This window comes from Otolemur garnettii, unplaced genomic scaffold (genome assembly GCF_000181295.1).
Source record: "Otolemur garnettii isolate 467f Iridium unplaced genomic scaffold, OtoGar3 scaffold00067, whole genome shotgun sequence".
Classification (NCBI taxonomy): Eukaryota; Metazoa; Chordata; class Mammalia; order Primates; family Galagidae; genus Otolemur; species Otolemur garnettii.
This window is the reverse complement of record NW_003852462.1, coordinates 2,167,603-2,184,721: the sequence shown is the minus strand read 5'-3', so window position 1 is coordinate 2,184,721 and position 17,119 is coordinate 2,167,603. Positions and strand designations below refer to the sequence as shown.

The window sequence follows — 17,119 nt, the reverse complement described above, 5'->3', positions numbered from 1 at the left end:
AGCATTAGTGTCTGCAGCACCTGGCGCCATGGCAGTGTAGACTGTACAGCCACAGCACCAGGATCCCACTTGCCTTTGCAGACAAGTGGACAGCAGCACCAGACTTTAATCACAAATCTACTCAGGTCCAGCCCAGGTGCCTCCTCCCCAGCACGCTGCTTCTCTGAGGGCGCGTGTGTGGACAAGCTGCACACACTGTCGTGAGCACGCACAAGTGTTCCTTCCTGTGCTGGTGTTTGGGGCGTGTTTGTCCCTTTCATAAGGGACCACGAGAGACAAGAGAGGCAAGTGCAGTGTGGCTGTGGGACTTTCACCCAGATTGTCACTCTCCATCAAAGTTTTCCTTTATTTTAAAACTTCTTGTTGTGCCAGAGGTCCTTTTCCAGCATACCGTTTCTTACTCATCTGGGAGAGTGAGGTCATGGGTGGCAGAGGCATTTGAACTTAACTGTCCCTTTTTTCCTCTAGATGCGAAGACCTCTCGATTTGCCCCCGCAGCCCCTTGTTCCTTCTGGCAGCCCTGGCCAGCGAAAGCTGATGCCTGTACTACCACAGCCGGAAGAAAGAAGAACAGAAAACCAGTTTGCAGAACCTTTCCTTCAGGAAAAGCCTTCATCGTATTCTCTAACTGTGTCTCCTCAGCACCCTGCAGTAGGCCAGTCACTGCCTGCCCCAGAGCCGCCTCCAAAGACCAATGTAAGAAGCTGGGGTTCAGAGCGGTATCCCCTCTGTTCCACAGACATTTACCCAGTGGGCGGGATACATGAGTACACCACACAGCCAAGCCGACTCTTGGCCTCCACTGTAGGAGAACCAAGCACAACATGAGCAATAGACCTGTCGGCCTCTCCTCGTGTAGGAGACCGTGTCCACAGTCAGGCACCCCAGGCCTCCCCCTCAGCCTGTGCCCTGCACGTCCTTTACCCTGAGGGACAACTGCAGTAGACAGCTGTCTGCCCAGAGCTTTCACAGGCGTGGCAGAGAAAGCTGGGCTAAAGAGTCTTTAACCGTGTCTTCCAGTTTTAAATGGTAAGGCCCCAGTAATGAACATGTTTATTCAAATCAGGCTTGATACTTATTTTTAAGCAGTAAACTAAGAAAATAACAGACATCTTATTAGAAAAGATAATAATCTTTATCTTATGTCAACTGAACTGAAATTGCTACTAGTAATAGCAGCAATAGTAAATAGTAATTGAAACAGAATCTACATTGCTTTTTTCATTATATCTATAATAAGTTTAGAAAGGAAAGGAAAGCCTCATCTAATTTTCTCGGTTACATTCTATTGTATAAATTATTCTAACCTGATGATACTGGTATTTAGCACAATGACAGCTTACAGACCCAGTCAGCAGGTGCAGTAGCCTGCTGGTGACCGTCACATTGGGGTGGGAGGGAAAGCACCTCAACCTGCACAGGGCTCTCCTTGTTCTCCATACACCAAAGGTGGAGTCTCTGCCCTATGACGAGCGGCCACTTCCAGCTATTCGCAAGCAGCAGGGGGACGCATTGGTGGAGCCAGAAGTAAGTGACACAGACGTCAGGGATGCACAGAAAGGGGCCGTTTCAGGGGAGCCGGAGCCCTTGACAGAGAAAGCTCTGAGAGAAGCCAGCTCCGCCATCGACGTGTTAGGAGAGACCTTGGTAAGAAAGGCAGGGGGCTGTGGGGGCTGTGCGCATACATATATATGAACGTACACACACACAAAGGGGAACAGCCAGGGCTTTGTGTTTGTAATATTATTGATTTCTCGTCATTCTTGATGAATTGGAAAGTCTTTGTAAATTATTAATAACATCAAACACCAAAAACATGAGCTAAAAATTGCAGATTTTATAAACAAGTATTCATTTAAGACTTGGTATTTCTGGTAATCGCAGGACTTATATAAAACATCAGCCCACTTTCTCGAATGCCCACTGATTCCAGTGAAAAACAATCGCAGAGCACAGATGGACTAATCTCCCTGGAGAAATGACCCCACAGGTTTACTCCCCTGGTGCTCAGGTGTGAAATGCTCCACTTGATGGAGCTTCTAATACTTCCATATTCCAGTGGAAAGTGTTGAGGATAAATATTCCTTATTTAATCATCTTAAATTTTCTTTGTCAGTAAAAACATTTCTCTAAATATAAATATTCTTTACAAGTTCTGTTTTTAGAAAAGATTCTTCTTAGTTTTAAGAAACAAAACAAAAGCCTTCAAATTATAAAGTGTTTGGAGGGTGGTTTGTGTGATGTTGTGAAAATGACAACCCTTGTATAAAGCCAGGTCCTGTTCCTGGCAGGTTGCCGGGGCGTATTCCAAGACGTGGTCATACCGAGAGGACGCGCTGCTTGCTTTGTATAAACAGCTGATGGAAATGCCCATTGGAACTCCAAAAGAAGATTTGAAAAACATACTGAGAGCGTCCATCTTCCTCATCCGAAGAGCCATAAAGGACATTGTGAGCCCAGTGAGTCCCTCCGCTGGCCCTGGCTGCAGCATCCGAGGATGAGGTCACACAGCTCGAGAGATGGCCAGCTGGTGACTTGTTGACACAGTGGCCAACTCTAGCTCAGTAGTATTACTAAGAATTAGTGTTCTCTAGCAAGAAATAGAGCATGTGAGCAATTATAAATGAAAGGTCTGTGGACTCCACCTCTGCCTGGGTCGTCCTCGGGGTCCCAGCAGGGTCAGCTTTTCCATGGTCTTCACAGCCAGGTGCTGGCAGAGGCCCGATTCACTGCTGCAGACCAGTGTTCAGTGCCTGTTTTTATATTTCACAAAACCTGCGGAGTTTGAGAGTTACTGTTAAGCCCTTAAGAATGAATATTCCACAGTTACACCATTGTATGCATCAGTATAGGAGTGTACCCGTTGAAGCAGGAGTCATAGATATTTAGTATCAAGGGACTGTGTTGAGTGCTTTATCACACAGTGAAGTAACAACTTGTATCCTCCATGTGCAGGGGGCGGCCTTTAGAAAGCAGTGTTCTGTTCATGGCTGGCTGGGCACAGTGGCTCACACCTGTAATCCCAGCACTCTGGGAGGCCAAGGCAGGTGGATTGCTTGAACTAGGGAATCCGAGACCAGCCTGAGCAAAACTAGCCAGGTGATGTGGTGGGCGCCTCCCCAGCTACTGGAGAAACTAAGGCAAGAGAAAGGTTGCTGTGAGCTATGATGCTATCGTACACCACTCTACAGGGTGTCTCAGCCCTTCAGACAGATGCAATTTTCTTTTTCTTTTTTTGAGACAGAGTCTTAAGCCTCCCAAGTAGCTGGGACTACAGGCACCTGCCACAATGCCCGGCTGTTTTTTGTTGTTGTTGCAATTGTCATTGTTTTAGCTGGCCCGGGCCAGGTTCGAACCCACCACTCTCAGTATGTGTGGCCAGCACCCTGCCCACTGAGCTATGGGTGCCACCCAAGATGCAGTTTTCAACATAATGTTCATATTTGTTACTAACAGTAAGTGTCATGTTTACTTTCTCAGAATTCCAGTATAGTAGCTCACCTGTTTTTATCACTTTTCTCTCAGGTCTTCCAGGCTTCTTTGAAGTTGTTGAAAATGATCATCACTCAATATATCCCTAAACACAGGCTGGGTAAACTTGAAGCAACTCACTGTGTGGAGAGGACCATTCCCATTCTGCTCACCAGGACGGGGGACTCTTCCGCCCGCCTCCGTGTCATGGCTGTAAATTTCATTCAGGTCTGAACCTCACTGTAGAGTTTGAAATATAGATAAAGAGCACCCTGCAGATTCCTGACTTTCTCAGTACCGTGCATGGCTCCCTCTCTCAGCAGTGTTATGAATTACCGTTGATGACGCACTTTCATACACTCCTTGTGTTTTCTTTTGTTCGTTTTTCTTTTTTTGAGATAAAGCCTCAAGCTGTCCCCCTGGGTAGAGTGCTGTGGCATCACAGCTCACAGCAACCCCCAACTCCTGGGCTCAAGCGAGTCTCCTGCCTCTGCCTCCCAAGTAGCTGGGACGACAGGCGCCTGCCACAACGCCCAGCTTTTTTTGTTTTTTGGTTGCAGCCATCGTTGTTTGGCGGGCCCAGGCTGCATTTGAACCCGCCAGCTCAGGTGTATGTGGCTGGCGCCTTAGCTGCTTGAGCCATAGGCTCCGAGCCTAGAGATCTTAGATGGTATTTTTTCTATATTGCAATTTAAATGCTGTAAATTTTATCATTGTTTCCTCTATATCTGTCTCGTTAAATGATGAATGTCTTAATGATAGACTTGTTTGAAACACAGTGTGCAATGACACTCACGCTTGTCCGTCTTAACCCCAGGAATCGTATTAACTATAGAACCTTAGCTGTGTCACTCCTGGTTGATATTTAATAAACACTAAAATAGAGGTGGTTCTAGCAGCAAAACTAATTTCTTTTAGAATTTTAGGAATTATAAAATATTTTTCTTAAGGTTGAGTAGTTCTGAGAGCAGAAACCACGTTTTAGTTTTGTTTTCTGTAAAACCTTCATTAATCTTCAGTGATCGTTTTATTTCTCATGCTTCAGTTCACTGTGCTGTAAATGGAAATATGAGCTTACGGACGGATGGTTTGCTGCTGTGTGAACTGTCCTGTTGCATTTCCCTATTTTCCCCTTCAGGGTTTAGTCTGAAGGTCTTGCTAAGTTGTACTAAATGCCTCCAGCATCTTCTAATGGGAATTAAATCATGTTCGCTTTTTATAGGAAATGGCCTTGTTTAAAGAAGTGAAGTCTTTCCAAATTATTCCATCTTACTTGGTGCAGCCACTAAAAGCAAACTCTTCAGCTCATCTGGCAATGAGTCAGATGGAGCTCCTGGCCCGGCTGCTGAAAGACCTGGGCACTGAGAGCTCCGGCTTCACTGTGGACAACGTGATGAAGGTGAGTGGGCCTCCCGGGACTCACCGCCACGGCCCCCCACTACAGCAGCGCCTGCAGCACAGCGTCTGCTCAGGGCCTGCTGAATGAATGAAGGAATGAAGGAATGAATGAGAGCTTTCAGAAAACAACACTGTCCTGGCTAACCAGTGAGGGCCCTGCGCTCGGCCTGCTGTCTGTAACTCCATCGTTTGGTGCTTAGTGTGTACAGATCTTTGTTGGGAGGTGAGGGCAGGGAACCAGTCATAAACCGTTGGTGCCAGTTGAATATTCTTTATCGGAAATGCTTGAAAACACAAGGGTTCCTGATTTCAGGTTTTGGAATGTTTGCATTAGACTTAGGGGCTGAGCATCCCAAAGCTGAAGTTTAAATGTGCAATGGGCACTTCCGTCGAGTGTCATGTCAGTACTCGAAACGTAAGGGCCTGCTGAGCTGCAGCACCAGGAGACATGGGCAGAAATGATTAAGGTCTTGTGTTTGGGCTCTAGCTGGCTGCCTTGACAAGCTCTATGAAAGAAACATGAGCTCAGGAGAGAAGCAGCAGTTTGCAAGTAGAAATGAAAAGACTCTGGGCCTGGCAAGGGGGCTCGTAATCCTATCATTTTGGGAGGTTGATGCAGAAGGATCTGCTGAAGCCAAGAATTTGAAACCAGTCTGGACAACATAGTGAGATCCCAATTCTACAAAAACTTACAAAAATTATCTGGGCAGAATGGCAGGCACCTGTAGTTCCAGCTACTCACAGGATAACTGAGCCCAGGAGTTGGAGGCTGCAGTGAGCTACAATGATGACACTGCACTCTGGCCCAAAAAGCAGAATAAGCCCTTACTCTACCACCTGAACTGTAGGTGGCAAGAGCTTCAGTGACTGCTCTGCCCCACAGAACAGGCGCCACTGTCTCTCCTGTCCCTGTCCAGCATAACAGGTGTCAGCATCTCTCCTGTCCCTGCCCAGCATAGCAGGTGTCAGCATCTCTCCTGCCTCTGCCTTGCAGAACAGGTACCATTGTCCCCCCTGCCCCGCATGTTTAATTCTCATGCCCGCCCCCCTGTCAGTGTGAGCATCAGTGCCAGGGAGCTGGGCTGCAGTGACAGACACTGAGCTGTCCGTGGCTACCACGTGTGTTTGCTGCTCTTTCATTGTGGTCTCATGCAGTTTGCAAGAGTAGAGGGTCCCCTGCTCCATGCTGTCATCCAGCAACCCGGTGTCCTTCAAGTGTGATGACACCAGCCTCCACATAAGACCTCCCTGGCTCCTCAGTAAAGAGAGTGACTGGAGGATTGTGCATAGGGGTGTTGTGGGTTAAGCCTCTTCCACACAAGTTCCCCTTGACCAAGATGGCCTGTCCTCACTGCCAGGGACTGAAAAGGATGGGACAGGAGCACCAAGGAGGAGAAGGAGACTGGTTTGTTGAGCACATGGTTGTGTTTTGGTCCATCTAAACCAGGGGTCCTCAAACTTTTTAAACAGGGGGCCAGTTCACTGTCCCCAGACTGTTGGAGGGCCAGACTATGGGCCCCAGGATGAGTCAGCTGCTAAGCAGGACAGGCAGCGGCGGCAAAAACACCTGGCGGGCCAGATAGATGTCCTAGGCGGGCCACATGTGGCCCGGGGGCCGTAGTTTGAGGACGCCTGAGGTAAACAGTGGTAGGAACAATTCCAACAGAAAAGAAGAAGAAAGAATTGACAAACATAGGTGCCGGGCCAGGGGTAGCAGTGGGAGCCAAGTCCTCGAATGGCCCAAGGCGTGGGCTCAGTGCACAGCTGAAGGGCTGCCACAGACAGGGCAGGGCGCGACTCGCTCATCACGGGAGGAGGCAGTTCTGCACAGCCTGGGTAACAGGCGAGAAGCGGGGCAGAGAGGCAGGCTGAAGGAAAAGCTGCACAGCGCAGGGCCCTGGGTGTGGCCAGAGGCTGAAGGGCAGCGGCCAGCTGCTTCTCAAGTCCACAGGCACGTCCACTTTCACCTGGCCATGCCCAGGGAGGAGAAATGGCCATGTGAATGCCACAAGGCACTGCTGAGATGGCCTGTATAGTCCCAGCCTGATGCTGAGGGCTTTGAAAACGTGTGGGCCATGAGGGATGGTGGCAGGTGGTGGGGATGGACTGAGGGTCATACAGGGTGGAAGCATTGTCAGGGAAGAAGCACAGAAAAAGAAACCTGGAGAGGCCGGGAGTGTGGTCGGAGTGTGGGGCCTTCAGGTGAAGTTTCTCAGAGGTGCCGTGGCTGCTGGAAATGACAAGGTCCAGATGAAGCCTGAGAGTGACTGGCTCAGTCTGAGCTGGCAGAAGCGAGGAAGCCCCAGATGCCCAAGGGCCGTCATGGAGATGTCAGTTTTCTAAGCACATCCACGTCAGCCTGTGAGTGGACAGATAACAGTGTGTTCCTATGACGGAAGGCCACAGGGCGGCTGAAGTGAAAGAAATCGGTTGGGATAACCCAGTGTGCACAGATCTCGAAACGGTGATGCTGAGTGGGAAAACAGGTTCAGAAGGGCACGCCCAGCACACTGTTAGTGACGTCACTAAATGAAGACAGGCTGGTGTGCATGTTGGCTGCAGGGGAGTGGTTGCCGCAGAGCACCAGGCGACAGTGTCCTGGGAGCCACACACAGGGAAGGACGCCACTGCTGCAGTGCCCAGTGTCCTAAAAACAAATGACCCCAAACAGAAACGGTGAAGTTGTGATACTGGTCAGATGGAAGTGACGGAGTCATGGGGTTTATTATATCTTTTCCTCTGTATGTTTGGACTGCTTTCTAATACTTTATATGTTAAGTAGAAAAAACAAAACAGAAATTGAACGTAACCATGAGTTGAACTGTGAATGTAAGGCCAGCTGAGGAGAATTCTCTGTATCTTGATATATGGGGTTGTGGGCCTATTGTTTTCTTTTTTTTTTCCTTTATTTTTCAAATTTTTATAATGTGCTTATCTTTCTTTTGTACTGGAAGAAATTGATTTTGTTATTTTAAGAATCAATAACAGAAACCCTCCCAAATTTATTTTTAGTTTTCAGTGAGTGCGCTGGAGCATAGAGTGTATGAGGTTCGAGAGACAGCGGTTAGAATAATTCTGGACATGTATAAACAGCACCAGGCTTTTGTTCTAGAGTACCTTCCTCCAGATGACAGCAACACACGCAAGAACGTTCTCTACAAGACCATCTTTGAGGGATTTGCTAAAATAGATGGCAGACCTACAGATGCTGAAATCAGGGTAAGTTAACTTCTTGAAGTTGTGAGCTGATGCTGTACTTGAAAAGTTCCTTGGTGCTGAAATAAAGAGCAAGGCCCCATAAGGAGCCGCTTACAGAGAAGTACAGGCCCCTGTACTGAGACCCCTGAGACCCCGGGCTGCACATGGTGACAGCCATCACCAAGAGGAAAGCTATTCAACTAATCTGAAGAATTCACCTTTAACCCTAATTGTGCTATTAATCTCAGAGAATATTATAAAAAATGTAATTTATAACTTGTCTGCTAATTTCTAAGATTATCCTAAAAAGCTATTCTAAAGAAAAAATAATTTTTTTACCAGGCACAGAAAAAAGCAGCTGTAGAAGAAGCAGAAAAACAAAAGAAAGAAGAAATTAAAGCCCTGCAGGGGCAGCTGGCCATGCTGAGGGAGGCAGAGGCTGACATCCAGGTCGGAGCCCCTGCCGCTCACCCACGGCTTCCGCTGACACCTGTCTTGTCATGTAGAGCAAACGTGCCTGATCTATTTTTCATGTGATTATGCAAACAGATAGCCTTATTCTTTATTATTTTTAAAAATTAATCTGGGGATAAATAAAAGAAGTCCTCCACGGGGAGCTGGAGCCAGTGTTAGTTCCTGGCTGTTCCCATGGGCTGGAGCAAGCTGGGGCTGCAGGGGTTCAGAGCAGCCCTTGGGCACAGAATCCCTCTCCTCCATAGCGCCCAGCCACCATCAGAGACAAGGGAGAGCTCTGGCTAGAGATGGGGTGTCAGTCTTGCTAAGGCTAATCAGGAACTTCTGAGCTCAAGTGATCCACCTGCCTCATCCTCCGAGAGTGCTGGGGTTACAGGTGAGAGCCACCCCGCCCAGCCTCAAATTTAATTTTCTATAAGTATGGCAGGTGGCATTCATTTTTGTAACACATCATTCACGTGCTAGATACAGGACAACCGACTTGTCCCTGGTCCCATTAAAACTAAAAGTCTGGGTCTTGGCACCCGTAGCACAGTGGTTATGGCACCAGCCACATACACCAAAGGTGGCAGGTTCAAACCCAGCCCAGGCCTGCTAAATAAGAATGACAACTACAACAAAAAATAGCCAGGCATTGTGGCAAGTGCCTGTCGTCCCAGCTACTTGGGAGGCTGAGGCAAGAGAATCGCTTAAGCCCGAGTTTGAGGTCACTGTGAGCTGTGACGCCAGAGCACTCTACCAAGGGTGACATAATGAGACTCTGCCCAAATAAAGAAATAAATAAAAGTCTGGGAGAGTCTCCTCACCCCCGTCAGACCTAGATGGCTGGTCCACCTGGCAGTTCTGTGTCAGTAGAGATCGTGTGGTTCTTAGAGACTGAGGGGCAGGAAGGAAACTAGAGAAAGTGTCTCAAGGCTGTGAGCACAACTGGGGAGCAGCCCAGGAGCTGCAGCGGGAGAGCCCAGCCCGGCAAACCAGAGCAGCACAGCCCTGCAGCCAGCAGGCAGCTCCGTAGCTAGGAGGAAACCCCTCCACTCAGACCTGTGAAGTAGAGCTATACCTACATCATGAGCACACCTGAGCAGGAGAGATGGGCGGAGACAGCCCAGAATCAGGTGCCTCCCTCTGCTCCCAGGAATCCACCTTGTTACAAAGAATTTCTAAGTCCTAAATCATTTATTTATTTAAAAAATGCTTGTAAGGGACTCACCATGTACAGGTACTGTTCTAGGTATAGGGATGCATCAGTGAACAGGCAGACCAAATCCTGCCCCCGGGACCTTCAGCTCCATAGTGGAGGTAGCAGTCCCAGTTAACTGGGATGAGAGTGTGTGCACAGCAGGCAGGACAGCAGTGCCTGCTGCAGAGGAGACCAGGGCGGAGATGGGAGTCGTAAAGGCAGAGGGAACAGTGGGGCTGGTGAACAGAGACGTGGAGGTACTGCAGGGACAGCCTCTGGCCATGAGGCAGAGCAGGGAGCTCCAGGCACAGGCCGAGCACATTCAGGGAAGCCACACAGCTGTGCACAAGGAGCAGCCTGGACGCCAGAGATGAGCAGCTCAGTGCTCCCGACAGAAGGCAGTTACCTTGGGGACGTTAAGGGCCCCTCTGGCCCCTGAATGAGGAGCAGCAGGGAGACACCTTACAGCGCATGCCCACAGTAGGCTGGCCGTGGGGACATGGAAGAGGTTGATCTGCATGGGTTCCAGAAGCAGAGCCTGCAGGACTTGTCAGGAAGAGGAGGCAGCCTTCATGGCCAGAAGGGCTGAAGACAAGACGTGGAGTCTGTGATGAGAAGACTGAGCAGCCATGGGCTTGAGGGGGAGAGCAGCGAGTTTACGTTAGGGGTGCTTGGGTGCTGGACGCAGGGCCATTAGCATGGGCACAGATAAAAAAGAGGAGAGAACGGAGCAGAGTCCACACGTGTCCGAGGAGAAGCCAGTGAAGGGGGAGGAAACCAGGTGTCCTGGGAGCCAGACTGAGAGGGGGGCACGTGAGAGGGTGGTGACAGGCGAGAGGGTGGTGACAGGCGACACCGTGAGGGGATGGGTGGTCTCTACTAGGGCTGCTTCCCTGGGTGGCTTGGCTGAGGCCCAGGGGAGGGGCTTGCAGCAAAGGCTGGGAGGGAGTGTCCAGATCTCTTTCCACAGTTGTGTTACTTGTCAGTAAAAATTCTAAATCAAAACCTAGGAATGTGCTTTCAGGATCAAAACATATCCTAGCTAGACTCCTGCCCACACTGCAGCCATTTGCCACTGACCTTTCTGTTTTTGTGTCTTAGGAAAAAGAAAGTGATGCTATGAAGCCAAAGATTCAGGGTAAGTAAATGCCCCTGGAACGCCCCTTTCCCGTGCTGGGCAAAGGTCTGTCCATAGCGCCTGCTCTCTGCCAGTTTAGAGCTGAATTAAACTGGTGCTACCTCTTTAATTTGTAAAAGAATACTTTAGGGGCGGCACCTGTGGCTCAAGGAGTAGCGTGCTGGCCCTGTTTGCCAGAGGTAGGGAGTTCAAACCCAGCCCTGGCCAAAACACTGCAAAAAAAAAAAAAAAGAATCCATCAGACTGATTACTAAAACTTAGAAAGTAATTTCCACAAAAAGTTGTGAGAACTGTTTCTTTTTAATCTCTTCAGATTCTCAAGGAAGGAAAGCAGCCCTGCCTGAAGCTCAAGCTGTGGGAATTCCAGACAGCCACTACTTAGACAAGTGAGTCCGCGGGCCAGAGGGGCCGACTGCGTGAGACACCAGAAATGCAGACGTTCTCTCGGGTCGTTGTGATTATGTGAATTAATTGGCTCTTTTCAGCAGTTTTAAAGGCTAGGAAAATTTCTTTCTAAAGTAATCAGCATGCACTCTGAGTAAGTCGAGGTAACTTTCCTTGTCGTTACCCCAACAGAAGCTACGGCCTACTTGTCAATATTGCTGTACAGGCACACAATGTCATAGCGACAAAATACCAAGACTTCAGTGCTGAAGTGTTGAACAGTGGCAAAACGGGCCTACAAGAAATTTAAGGGCAATGTCTTTTTTTTTTTCTTTTTTTAGAGACAGAGTCTCACTTTGTCTCCCTTGGTCGAGTGCTGTGACATCACAGCTCACAGCAACCTTCACCTCTTGGGCTTAGGTGATTCTCTTACCTCAGCCTCCTGAGTAGCTGGGACTACACGTCCCCGCCACACCACCCAGCTATTTTTTTGTTGCAGTTTGGCCGGGCTGGGTTCGAACCTGCCACCCTTGGTATATGGGGCCAGCGCCCTACTCACTGAGCCACAGGTGCCACCCATCTTTGTCTTTTTTGTGTGGCTTAAAACATCCCTTCTTACTTACAAGTGCTCAGTTAGAATTTGAAGGGATCTTAAGCTAATTTATTTCAAACACCTACTTGGCAAAAACTCTTCTGGGACACTTTGACAGGCAGCCCCTCCAGCTGCTGCCACCAGAGCAGCCTGGGCAGTGCATGTGGCAGGCAGGAAGCATCTGCCGGTGGGGTAGGAGCAGGGTGACCGTCACTGAACTACAGAGTTTTGCCTTCACCTGCTACTTTTCTGTTTTCTTTCAGTTTGTGTATTTTTTGTGGGGAGAGGAGTGAGTCCTTCACAGAGGAAGGCCTGGATCTCCACTACTGGAAGCACTGCCTCATGCTGGCCAGATGTGAGCACTGCAAACAGGTCAGCCTGGGCACAGTTGGTTGAACCACTCACCAGTGGCTTGCGCACCCAGCTTCTGAAAGGGCGAACCACAGAGATATCACACGTCATTGTATTTTCAGAGGAAAGGCTATGAGAAGAGTCCCTGACTCATAGCACGCACCTATAGACATGCACAGACCCTGAGCCCTGCGTGCCAGCTCAGGGCTCCCCCAGGAACAACCATCGCCACTGCCCCCGCCCCTCACGGCCAGTGGTGTCATCTGAGCTCTGACTCCACAGAGTAGAGCTGCTTGCTCCCTGAGCCTCCCATAAACAGGGTCACAAGAGGCGTGACCACTGGGTGTTGTGTCTTCTCCCTTCCTGGACAGTGTGCGCTGTCGGGAGGCCACAGCTTAGTCACCCACTCACCGTTTCTGAGACCCCGGGTATCTGGTTGGGACCATTAGGAATGATGTGCTGGGCAGACTGGTGGTGCGAGTACTGAGGCGCCCTGGACTATTCCCCGTGTGCTTGTGTGGGGCCTGCTGCTTGCTGTGCTCAGCTACAGAGCTGATGCCATGCAAGGCTCCTGCTCAGCCAGCAGCAGCCAGGAGCACTGCCCGTGCCCGCAGCACCACTGCGGCCGTGCTCCTGCCACTTGGCGGGCTTTCCACTTGTGCTTCCATCTGTCTGTGGACCCCTGGCTGCCCTCCTCCGCCTCCTGCCCCCTCCCCATCTGAGGGGTGGACCCTCTTTGCTGTGGCTTGGTAATCGCCCCTGCACGTCTGGTCAAGAGCCCTTGTCTGGTGTGTGTTGTGACCGTCCTCTCCTTTCCTCATCTTGTATTCTCCTTGTCTTAATGTGTCTTTTGATGAATAGCGTTTTTCATTTTAGTGTTGTCCAGCCTCCCAGTCTATTTGGGGATTCATGCTTTTTGTGTCCTGTGTAAGAAATCTCTCCCTACCCTAAATTCCTAATCTCTTCTCTGATACACTATCCCTCCTTCAGTCCGTTGTGTCTTGGTCAAAGGGAAAGCCTGAAGCTTCCAGGCTTATCTTTGGAAGTTTACCTTCTAGTTCGCAAGGAAGACTCTGAGCCCTGCCCTCTGAGCAGTGACTCCAGCAGCAGCAGTTAGGGCCGGCCCAGTGTGGGCGTGGCATCTCCATGGTGCGTGGAGTCCTGTGGGGTTAGAGGCTCTTCCTTCCCCTCTGTGTTCATTCTTAGCAACAGAGAGGATCAAGGGTTCGAGCCCAGAGCCACACATGTCTCACTGAGCACACTGCCCCCCGCCAAGCATCACACTCAAGTCCACCCCTCAGAGCTGCCTTTAGGTGATGTTAAGGTGACAGGAAAGGAAGGACATGGGTTCTTTGGGGAAGCGTAGATGACTCCAGACGCTCTGCACAAGCGCAGAGATAAAGGGCTGTGACTTGTCCACACATGCAGGCGACACAGAGAGTCTGAGCAGCGTGCTGTGTTCTGTGTCTCACAACCAGGTGGTGGAGATTTCCAGCCTGACGGAGCACCTGCTGACAGAATGTGACAAAAAGGATAGGTTTGGGAAGTGCTACCGTTGCAGCGAGGCTGTTTTAAAGGAAGAGCTGCCCAGACACATAAAAGCCAAGGACTGTAACCGTGAGTGCTGCGTCTAGGCCCTGGCCTCTGGTCACCCGTGTCCTCCCAGCGAGCACAGCTGCCATGGGGCATTGACAAGGGCTGGGGGAAATGACAGAGCATCTGACGGGCGGGCAGGTGACGCATCCTGTGTTTCTCCTTGTCCAAGTTTCATAAGAGTGACAAAATCCTTTTGAAATCATTTCAGCTGCCAAACCAGAGAAGCTGGCAAACCGCTGTCCTCTGTGCCATGAGAATTTCACCCCCGGGGAAGAGGTGAGTGCCTGGCTTGGGAAAGGGAGCTGCTGCTGCTGCTGGTGGCGATGTGGTTGATGCTGGGTCACAGCCAAAGCCAGCCAATCACCCACTCAGGGTGCAGTGTCCACGTGCCTTCCTTGTGTGACATTTGTGAACAGTTCATTAAGGAGTCTCAGCTTGTTGGCGTAGCAGCATGCAGGGGTTTGATTTTGTTCTGCTCTTTGCTTTCATAGATGTAGAGGCCCGTGGGCATCTTGGCCAGATCCTGGCCAGTTTGGTTTGACAGTTGTACTCTCTGTCCAAGGCCTCCTCCCTGTCCAACGTAAGCTGTGCATATGACCAGCAGGCTCTTCTGTGCCCACCCTATCCTTTCCACAACTTCTGCTCCTCTGGCACTAGAGGTGTCAAGGATGGATGGGGGACCCAAGGCCCCATATCTGTCACGGTAGCTCTGCGCCCTCTATCTGACATGACAGGGTGGCCATAAGCCTGTGTATCTGTCACTGTGGCTCTGCACCCTCTATGTGACATGACAGGCTGGCCATGACCTCTTGTTGCCAGGCAGTGGGTGCTGAGCCCCAGGGGGTCGGCTCAGGGCACAGTTTTGGAGCCAATGTCTGGCTACGGTACTTCACCTCACCCTTTGTAGCTTCTGCCACCTGGGGGCCACCTGCTGTGTCCTGCTGCCAGGCTCTCCTTGCCCTGCTCTCTGAGACAGGGAGCCACCCAGATGGCCCAAAGCAGCAGTCTTCTGCAGCTTTCCCCTGACTGTAGAAAACTCACGTAGTAAACAGAGGGAAGAACTGCTGGCCCAGCCACTCTCAGCCCTGTGTCTCTGCTCAAGCATCCAGTTCCCTCCCTTACCAGAAAACCAGCTATGGCTGGGTGCACTGGCTCATGCCTGTAATCCTAGCACTCTGGGAGGCCGAGGTGGATAGATCACCAGGAATTTGAGACTAGATTGAGCACAGGCAAGACCCCATCCCTACTAAAAATAGAAAAACTAGCTGGGTGTTGTAGGCACCTATACTCTCAGCTACTCCAAAGGCTGAGGCAGGAGGATGGCTCAAGCCCAGAAGTTTGAGGTGGCTGTGAGCTATGACATCATGGCACTCTACTCTGGGTAACAGAGTAAGACTCTGCCTCAAAAAAAAAAAAAAAAAGAAAGAAAACTTGAGATGCATCAGGAAGTACACAGGAGAGTCCCAGGGACCCTGGAGCAACTGCTGGCCTGGCCACCATGTCCCTCCTGTCCTGCTGAGACAGACCCAGGCAGCTGCTTTGTCTGGGGGCTCCTGTGTGGAGCTTTCACATGAGGCCTTCCTTCACAGTCCCAGCAGCACCGTCTCAGCCCGCCAGGCTTTGTGCCCTGTCGGTTGTCTCACAGCATCAGAGGCACGTTTGCCAGGACCCACAGAAGGCCCTGCTCTGCGGTCCGCTGGTGTCTTTCAGACAGGCTCCTTCCCCTGTGCGGCGTCCTTGCTGTTTATCTGATGACCTGTCTTTGTGCTCGTACCTGGTGGGAAGGGGCAGCACCTGGTGGGAAGGTGCAGCGTGCTGCTCTGCCCCCTGGTCACTGTACAGTGGAGGTGGGGCCTGTGGCCTCGCAGGTGCCCGGTTTGACTCTTTCCTGTTGGTGTGGCTCCGTCCCTCAGGAGGCAGGTGACTGCTGGTGCTCAGGCCTCCTCATGCCGTCGTCCCCCCCACCCCACCCCCGTTCACCTGCTTCGTTCTTCATTTCTGTAGCAGAAGCCCCTCTGCTCCGCACTCTCCCGGGGCTCGGCTGTAGTGGAAAGGGAGGAACACGGTTTCATCCTTTTCTGTTGTTTACCAGTTAGGTCGCTAGTGTCATCCAGGCGCAGCTGATTTGCTTTTGTTTTGGATTTAAACTGTGGGGCGTGTGCAGTCACCACAGTTACTGTCCTTAGTGGCATGTGAATTGCACCAACTCTGGCTGGTGACAGCTCGTCAGCTGGGCCCCCAAGGCTTCTGGTATGAACCAGTTCACCGCAGCTTCCTTCAGTCTGAGACGCTTTCCTGCCCCAGCCTGGAATCAGCCTGGTTCCCCGTAGCAGGAAATGATGTTTCAGGACAGCACCAGGGACCCATGTACTGGGTGGACAGAGCCAGAAGCAGCTCTATGCTTGTGAGTGACATCATTTACCCACCCATCCCTCCTCCACCTGCACCTCCTTTCTTACACCCCTAGAGACCTGGTTCTGCAGCTGGGGCAGCCGGGAGCAGCAGCACCCACCACAGCAGGCAGGCAGGCGGCTGTGAGGAGTGAGATTTGTCCCACTTGTTGTCCTGAGCACACATCCCGCCAGTGACATGGAGCCCAGTGGCTTTGCCTTGAAGTCACTAGGAAGAGTCCCGGTTAGTTACGCCACAACTGTAAACACAGGCTTGTTTAATTTTATGTTGAATTGTTAAAAATTAATTTCTACTACACATATAAGATACACGTCTCCACATCTATAATCAAGCTGCTGTCCTGCCCTACCTACCTCTCCAGACTCCCCCCCAGAGATGCATATTTTTACGGCATATTGTTCTGGTTATTTTTTTTTACAAACATAAGCAGCTCTTACCTGCACAGACACTGCCTCCCTCTGTTTATCTTTAGGGGTTAGGACGGGCAGGTAAATGGTGTCACTCCTGTCTTCGTTCTGTTACCTGTGCTGATACTTGCGTGTGGCCCCACGTCCTCTCCTGGGGACTGTCTGTTGTTCTCCTACTAGGAGTGTTACTGAAGTAGCTGGGGCCTCCGTCCTCCTGGCTCGTCCCTGGCATCCGATTTGAACTGCTGCCCTATCTCTCGTCCTTTCTCAGTTATCCACGCTGAGCGACCACAGCCACATACACAGATGACAGCGTTGCTGTGCTCAGCACTACTGAACCACACTCTGAAAAGTAACATTTTATAATAAAACATCATCAAAGGACACATAGCTTGCAGGAAAGGCAGTATTGGGAGTGAAATCTTGTTGCCCCTTATCCTACCAAGCAAAGGGAAGGAAGCGTCCCCACAGGCTGAGAACAGAGCGCTGTCCTGACCTGAGGGACGTTGAGAGCAGAG

At 50.6% G+C, this 17,119-nt stretch overlaps 1 protein-coding gene across 1 annotated transcript in view; it reads left to right on the top strand.

The window, feature by feature from the left end:
• The window catches only part of CEP104 (centrosomal protein 104), a 40,941-nt gene that overhangs the window by 18,723 nt on the left and 5,099 nt on the right, over positions 1 to 17,119 (top strand). The window contains exons 9-20 of the mRNA XM_012807379.2: positions 469 to 696; positions 1,450 to 1,647; positions 2,292 to 2,459; positions 3,526 to 3,699; positions 4,694 to 4,870; positions 7,882 to 8,088; positions 8,410 to 8,517; positions 10,823 to 10,859; positions 11,173 to 11,245; positions 12,099 to 12,207; positions 13,665 to 13,803; positions 13,991 to 14,058. Coding sequence (XP_012662833.1) covers positions 469 to 696; positions 1,450 to 1,647; positions 2,292 to 2,459; positions 3,526 to 3,699; positions 4,694 to 4,870; positions 7,882 to 8,088; positions 8,410 to 8,517; positions 10,823 to 10,859; positions 11,173 to 11,245; positions 12,099 to 12,207; positions 13,665 to 13,803; positions 13,991 to 14,058 — 1,686 coding nt within the window. The remainder of the gene's footprint in view (positions 1 to 468; positions 697 to 1,449; positions 1,648 to 2,291; positions 2,460 to 3,525; positions 3,700 to 4,693; positions 4,871 to 7,881; positions 8,089 to 8,409; positions 8,518 to 10,822; positions 10,860 to 11,172; positions 11,246 to 12,098; positions 12,208 to 13,664; positions 13,804 to 13,990; positions 14,059 to 17,119) is intronic.